Below are 7,521 nucleotides of genomic sequence, written 5' to 3' on the forward strand. Positions count from 1 at the left end.
ACGCAGCCCCCCCCGGCCTCTTGTCCCTGTCCCTTGGGCTTGGGGACACCTGGTGGAGCCCCTTGTCCCCATCCCAGCCTTGGGGACACCTGGTAGAGCCCCTTGTCCCCATCCCTTGGGCTTGGGGACACCTGGTGGAGCCCCTTGTCCCTGTCCCTTGGGCTTGGGGACATCTCTTCCAGCCTCGCTGGGCTCTGTCCCCGCTGCGTGGTCCCCCCGGTCTCTCACCTGTGTCCCTTTGTCCCTGTCCCCGCCAGGCACGGTGACCCTGCGCATGTTCCGCGAGCTGCAGAGCTCGGAGATCGTCCAGCACCTCACCAAGACCTTCGACGAGGTTGTCCCCACGCGGGTGCCCGTGTCCCCACGGGGGTCCCCGTGTCCCCGCGGGGGTTGCCATGCGTGTCCCCATGTCCTTGTGGGTGTCCCCATGTCCCCAGGCGTGTCCCCATGTCCCTGCAGGCGTGTCCCTGCAGGTGTCCTCATGTCCCCTGTGTGTCCCTATTGGTGTCCCCATGGGTGTCCCCTTGTCCCCCACGTGTCCCCACCCGTGTCCATGTGTCTCCATGCGTGTTCCCATGGGTGTCCCCATGTCCCCACGAGTGTCCCCATGTTCCCACAGGTGTCCCCATGTCCCCCACGTGTCTCCACACGTGTTCCCCTGTCCCCATGGGTGTCCCCATTGATGTCCCCATGTGTGTCCCCACGGGTGTCCCGCTGTCCCCCACGTGTCCCCACGCATGTCCCCATGTCCTCACATGTGTCCCTATCTGTGTCCCCATGTCCTCACAGGTGTCGCCATGTCCCCATGTGTGTCCCCATGGGTGTCCCCATGTCCCCCATGTGTCTTCATGTGTGTCCCCGTGACCCCATGCGTGTCCCCATGGATGTCCTCATGTCCCCCACATGTCTGCGTGTCCCCCTGGATGTCCCCCTGTCCCGCATGTATCCCCACATGTGTCCCTGTGTCCCTATGTGTGTCCCCATGGGTGTCCCCATGTCCCCCACGTGTCCCCATGGGTGTCCCCCCGTCCCCACATGTGTCCCCCCGTCCCCATGGGTGTCCCCACAGGTGTCCCCATTTCCCCATGGGTGTCCCCCTGTCCCCCACATGTCCCCATGTGTGTCTCTGTGTCTCCATGCGTGTCCCCACGAGTGTCCCGCTGTCCCCTACATGTCCCCACGCGTGTCCCTGTGTCTCCATGCGTGTCCCCATGAGTGTCCCCATGTCCCTATGGGTGTCCCGCTGTCCCCCGCGTGTCCCCATGTCCCCATGCCTGTCCCCATCGGTGTCCCCATGTCCCCACGGGTGTCCCCATGACCCCCACGTGTCCCCATGCATGTCCCCATGGGTGTCCCCATGTCCCCACGGGTGTCCCCATGACCCCATGTGTCCCCATGCCTGTCCCCATGGGTGTCCCCATGTCCCCACGAGTGTCCCCATGACCCCCATGTGTCCCCATGCATGTCCCCACGGGTGTCCCCATGTCCCCACGGGTGTCCCCATGACCCCATGTGTCCCCATGCCTGTCCCCATGGGTGTCCCCATGTCCCCACGAGTGTCCCCACACGTGTCCTCATGTCCCCACGGGTGTCCCCGTGTCCCCCCGCGTGTCCCCGCGGCGCAGGACTCGGCCGAGTACCCGCTGTCGCGGCACACGGGGCCCTGGCGCCGCTTCCGCGCCAGCCTCTGCGAGCTGCTGGCGGCCGTGGTGTGGCGCGGGCGCCACGGCGCCGTGCTCGACGGCTTCCTGCTCGGCGCCCTCGTGCCACTGCTCGCCGCCCTCGCCGACTCGCCCGTGCGCGCCTTCCGCCACACGGGCACGCTCGTAGGTAGGGACAGCGTGGGGACGTGGGGACACTGCAGGGACATGGTGGGAATGGGCCCTCCGCCACACGGGCACGCTCGCAGGGAGGGGACACCATGGGGACACCTTGGGGACATGGTGGGAATGGGCCTTCCAGCACACAGGGACACTGGCAGGTAGGGGATGGCGTGGGGACAGCATGGGGACAGCGTGGGGACATGGGGACACCTTGGGGACAGTGTGGGGACACGGGGGAATGGACCTTCTGGCACACAGGGACACTGGCAGGTAAGGACAGCGTGGGGACAGTGTGGGGACACCTTGGGGACATGGTGGGAATGGGCCTTGCGGCACATGGGGACACTCACAGGTAGGGACAGCGTGGGGACAGCATGGGGACAGTGTGGGGAGGATGTGGGACACCTTGGGGACACCTTGGGGACATGGTTGGAATGGACCTTCCGGCACACGGGGACACTGGCAGGTAGGGACAGCGTGGGGACATGGTGACACTGCCAGGTGTCACCGTCGCCACGTGCCACCCAGTCAGCCCTGAAGCTGATGACAACCCTGGTGCGGGTGGCTATGGGTGCATGCAGGGACACGGGGACACCCTGGGGACACGGTGACACCCTTGGGGACACGGTGACACCCCTGGGTGTCCCTGTCCCCCTGCAGCCCTGAAGCTGATGTCGGCCCTGGTGCGGGTGGTTATGGGTGCATGCAGGGACAAGGGGACACCCTGGGGACACGGTGACACCCCTGGGGACACGGTGACACCCCTGGGTGTCCCTGTCCCCCTGCAGCCCTGAAGCTGATGTCGGCCCTGGTGCGGGTGGTTATGGGTGCATGCAGGGACACGGGGACACCCTGGGGACACGGTGACACCCTTGGGGACACGGTGACACCCCTGGGTGTCCCTGTCCCCCTGCAGCCCTGAAGCTGATGTCGGCCCTGGTGCGGGTGGTTATGGGTGCATGCAGGGACAAGGGGACACCCTGGGGACACGGTGACACCCCTGGGGACACGGTGACACCCCTGGGTGTCCCTGTGTCCCCCGCAGCCCTGAAGCTGATGTCGGCCCTGGTGCCGGTGGCGCTGGCGCTGGCCACGCGCGGGGACAACAACGCGCGGCAGCTGGAGGCCGAGCGGAGCAAGGGACCCGGGCGCAGGGCCCCCGCGCGGCTCGAGGAGCTGCTGGAGCAGCAGCGCGAGGTGGCTCGCGGGGACACGGCCACGGGGACACGGGGATGGCACCGGGGACACGGGGACACGGGGATGGTGCCGGAGATGGGGACACAGGGACGGTGGCGGGGATGGCGACGGAGACACAGGGATGGCACCAGGGATGTGGAGACGGTGTCGGGGACATGGGAGCAGCACCAGGGACACGGGGACCGTGCCGAGGACATGGGGATGGCAACGGGGACACTGCCGAGGACACAGGGATGGTGCTAGGGACACGAGGATGGGGACGGGGAGGCAGGGATGGCACCTGGGGCACAAGGATGGGGAGGGGGACGCAAGGATGGGGACGGGGACACGGGGACAGCGCTGGGGACATGGGGACAGTACCGGTGACACGAGGACGGCTCCAGGGACACAGGGATGGCACCGGGGACATGAGAATGGGGATGGTGACATGGGGATGGCGCCGGGGACACAGGGATGGTGCCGGAGACATGGGGACAGCGCCGGGGACATGGGGACAGCACTGGGGACATGGGGACGGCGCCGAGGATGGGGACACACGGATGGCGCTGGGGACAGGGACACGGGGATGGCACCGGGGATGGGGACGGCACAGGGGACACAGGGATGGCGCCGGGGACACGGGGATGGGGACATGGGGACAGTGCTGGGGATGGGGACACGGGGACGGTGCTGGGGACACAAGGTTGGTGCCGGGGATGGGGACATGGGGACACAGGGATGGTGCCAGGGACATGGGGACAGTGCCAGGGAAACGGGGACAGCCCCGGGGACACGGGGACAGTGCCGGGGACATGGGAATGGCGTCGGGGACATGAGGATGGCGCCGGGGACACGGGGACGGCACTGGGGACACAGGGACAGCCCCGGGGACATGGGGACAGTGCCGGGGACACGGGGATGGTGCCAGGGCCAGGGACACGGGGCCGGGGAGGCGGGGAGCGTCCCCGCGGCCGGTGGCAGCCCCGGTGCCCCCGCAGCTCCAGGAGCAGCAGGAGGACCTGGAGGCGCTCATGAACTCCATCTTCAAGGGCATCTTCGTGCACCGCTACAGGTGACGCGTCCCCGGGCGCTTGGGGACGCGCGCGGGGACCTGTGGGGACCTGCGGGGACACGGCTGCACACGGGGAGCTGCTGGGGGCAGCAGGGAGGACGGGGCCGGTTGTGGCGCCAGGGTGGCGGGAGGAGGCGCCCGGTGGCCCTTGTGGCACCTGGTGGCTCCAGTGGCTCCGGTGGCTCTGGTGGCACCCGATGGCCCCGCGGTGGCTCCGGTGGCCCCGTGGCGGCTCCGGTGGCACGGCGCTGGCCCCGCAGGGACGTGGTGCCCGAGATCCGGGCCACCTGCATGGAGGAGCTGGGCCGCTGGATGAGGAGCTCGGCCGCCTTCCTCACCGACGGCCACCTCAAGTACCTGGGCTGGACCCTGCACGACAAGGTGGGCACGCGGGGACAGGGACGGGCGGCGGCACTGTCACCGTGCCCGTGTCACCGTGTCACCGTCCCGTGTCACCGTGCCCGTGTCACCATGTCCCCGTGCCCGTGTCACCATGCCCGTGTCACCGTGCCCGTTCCTGTCCCTGTGTCCCCATGCCCGTGTCCCCGTGCCTCTCCCCGTCCCCGTGCCTGTGTCACTGTGCCCGTTCCCGTCCCTGTGTCCCCATGCCCGTGTCCCCATGCCTGGGTCACCGTGCCCGTCTCCGTGCCCGTGTCACCATGCCCGTGTCCTCGTGTCATCGTGCCCATCCCCGTGTCACCGTGCCCGTCTCCATGCCTGCGTTCCCGTGCCCGTGTCATCGTGTCCATGTCCCCATGCCTGTCCCCGTGTCACTGTCCCCATGTCACCATGCCCGTGTCCCCATGCCTGTCCCCATGCCCGTGTCCCTGAGCCTGTGTCCCCATGCCCGTCCCATCCCGTGTCGCCATGCCCGTCCCCGTGTCCCCATGCCTGTGTCCCCGTGTCCCCGTGACCGTGTCGCCATGTCTCCGTGCCCATGTCACCGTGCCCGTGTCACCATGTCCCCATGCCCGTGTCCCCATGCCCATGTCCCCATGCCCGTGTCCCTGTGCCTGCGTCACCGCGTCCATCCCCATGCCCATGTCACCATGTCCCCATGCCCGTCCCCATGTCCTCGTGTCCCCATGTTACCATGCCCACGTCACCGTGCCCATGTTCCCGTCCCCGTGTCCCCGTCCCCGTGTCCCCGTGTCACCGTGCGCGTGTCCCCGTCCCGCAGCAGCCCGCCGTGCGCCTGCAGTGCGTCAAGGCCCTGCAGCGGCTCTACGGGCGCCCCGACGCCGCCGCCCACCTGGAGCTCTTCACCGGCCGCTTCAAGGTGCCGCCCGGGGACACTGGGGACACTGGGGACACTGGAGACACTGCTGAGAGCGGGCCCGTGGGGATGGGAACACTGGAGACATTGGGAATGCTGGGGACACTGCTGAGGTCGTGTGGGTGGGGACAGGGTGGGGACACTGGGGACATTGTTGAGCGCATGTGTCCATGGGGATGGGGACTCTGGGGACACTGGGAATGCTGGGGGCACTACTGAGAGTGTCCATGGGGATGGGGACAGTGTGGACACATCCATGGGGATGGGGACACTGGGGACACTACTGACCGTGTGTGTCTGTGGGGACGGGACACTGGGGTCACTGCTGAGAGCGCATGTTCAGGGGGACAGGGCAGGGGACAGTGGGGACACTGCTGAGCACGTGTCCATGGGGATGGGGACACTGGGAACCCTGGGGACACTGTTGAGTGCCTGTGTCCATGGGGATGGGGACACTGGGGATGCTGGGGACACTGCTGAGAGCGTCCATGGGGATGGGGACACTGTGGACACATCCATGGGGATGGGGACACTGGGGACACTGCTGAGTGCTTGTCCATGGGGATGGGGACACTGGGGACACTGCTGAGTACCTGTGTCCATGGGGATGAGGACACTGTGGACACATCCATGGGGATGGGGACAGTGGGGACACTGCTGAGCGCGTGTCCATGGGGATGGGGACCCTGGGGACACTGGGGACACTGCTGAGCACCTGTGTCCATGGGGATGGGAACACTGTGGACACATCCATGGGGATGAGGACACTGGTGACACTGCTGAGTGCTTGTCCATGGGGATGGGGACACTGTGGACACATCCATGAGGATGGGGACACTGGGGACAGTGCTGAGCACGTGTCCACGAGGATGGGAATGCTGGGGACACTGGGGACACTGCTGAGTGCATGTCCATGGGGATGGGGACACTGGGGACAGTGCTGAGTGCGTGTCCGTGCGTGTCCCCCTCCTGTCCTCGTCCTCACCACCAGACCCGCATGGTGGCCATGGTGCTGGACAAGGAGCCCGACGTGGCCGTGGAGGTCGTGAAGCTGCTGACGCTGATGGCAGAGTGAGCGTGGGGACACGGGGACACGGGGATGTGGGGATGTGGAGACGTGGGGACATGGGGACGGGGCTGGGGGGGATGGGGACATGGGGACATGGGGATGGGAGGACACGGGGACACGGGGACGTGGGGATGTGGAGACGTGGGGACGGGGCTGGGGGAGATGGGGACATGGGGACGTGGGGACGGGGACGGGGCCATAGGGGACACAGGGTGACAGCAGGGACGCAAGGTGACAGCAGGGCTGGGTGCCACCACTGTCCCCATGCAGGAACGTGGAGGACGCCCTGGGGACAGGGGGACGGGGCCATAGGGGACACAGGGTGACAGCAGGGCCGGGTGCTCCTGGTGTCCCCGTGCAGGAACGTGGAGGACGCCCTGACGGAGGCCGAGAGCTGCCGCGTCTGCACCCTGGTCTACGCGGCCGGCCGGGACCTGGCGGCCGCCGCCGGGCGCTTCCTGTGCGCGAGGTGGGCGACGGGGGGCCCCGCGTCCCCGTGTCACCCCTTGGTGTCACCCGCACGTGGCCCCAGTGTCCCCACGTCCCCCTCCCTTCCCTGGTGTCACCTGCGCGTGGCCCCGATGTCCCCATGTGTCACCCTGCGTGGCCATGACCCACATGTGGCCCCCATCACCCCCACGTGGCCCCCCACCCCCGGCGGACCCTGTGTCCCTCGGGGTGTCCCCACAAGGGCTGCCCGTGTCCCCTGGGGTGTCCCCACAAGGGGTCCCCATGTCCCCCTGGGTGTCCCCGTGTCCCTTGAGGTGTCCCCACAAGTGGTGCCCGTGTCCCGGTCCCCCAGGCTGCTGGCCCGGCAGCGGGAGGCGGCGCCGGAGGACGGGGACAACCGGACCTTCCTCCTCCTCCTCCTCGACTTCTTCCTGGAGAGCGAGGTGGGGCGCGGCCCGCGGGGGTCCCCGCTGTCCCCAGTGTCCCCAGTGTCCCCAGTGTCCCCCATGTATGTCCCCAGCTGCACGAGCACGCGGCCTATCTGGTGGACAGCGTGTGGGACTGCGAGGGGCGGCGCCTGCGCGACTGGGACAGCCTGAGCGCCCTGCTGCTGGAGCGGCCGCCCGCAACTGGTACGGACTGGGAGGGACTGGGA

The 7,521-nt window shown here is 68.2% G+C and overlaps 1 protein-coding gene across 1 annotated transcript in view; it reads left to right on the forward strand.

Annotated features, from left to right (window-relative positions):
• Positions 1–257: 257 nt before the first annotated feature.
• The window catches only part of LOC112956986 (cohesin subunit SA-3-like), a gene marked incomplete at both ends in the record, with an annotated part of 19,897 nt that continues 12,633 nt past the window's right edge, over positions 258–7,521 (forward strand). Inside the window, 10 exons of the mRNA XM_026050476.1 lie at positions 258–334; positions 1,626–1,830; positions 2,869–3,020; positions 3,998–4,071; positions 4,332–4,452; positions 5,252–5,350; positions 6,339–6,418; positions 6,778–6,885; positions 7,219–7,309; positions 7,387–7,498. Of these exons, the coding sequence (XP_025906261.1) occupies positions 258–334; positions 1,626–1,830; positions 2,869–3,020; positions 3,998–4,071; positions 4,332–4,452; positions 5,252–5,350; positions 6,339–6,418; positions 6,778–6,885; positions 7,219–7,309; positions 7,387–7,498 (1,119 nt within the window). The remainder of the gene's footprint in view (positions 335–1,625; positions 1,831–2,868; positions 3,021–3,997; positions 4,072–4,331; positions 4,453–5,251; positions 5,351–6,338; positions 6,419–6,777; positions 6,886–7,218; positions 7,310–7,386; positions 7,499–7,521) is intronic.

This window comes from Nothoprocta perdicaria, unplaced genomic scaffold (genome assembly GCF_003342845.1).
Source record: "Nothoprocta perdicaria isolate Ctin4 unplaced genomic scaffold, notPer1 scaffold_696, whole genome shotgun sequence".
NCBI classification, from domain to species: domain Eukaryota; kingdom Metazoa; phylum Chordata; class Aves; order Tinamiformes; family Tinamidae; genus Nothoprocta; species Nothoprocta perdicaria.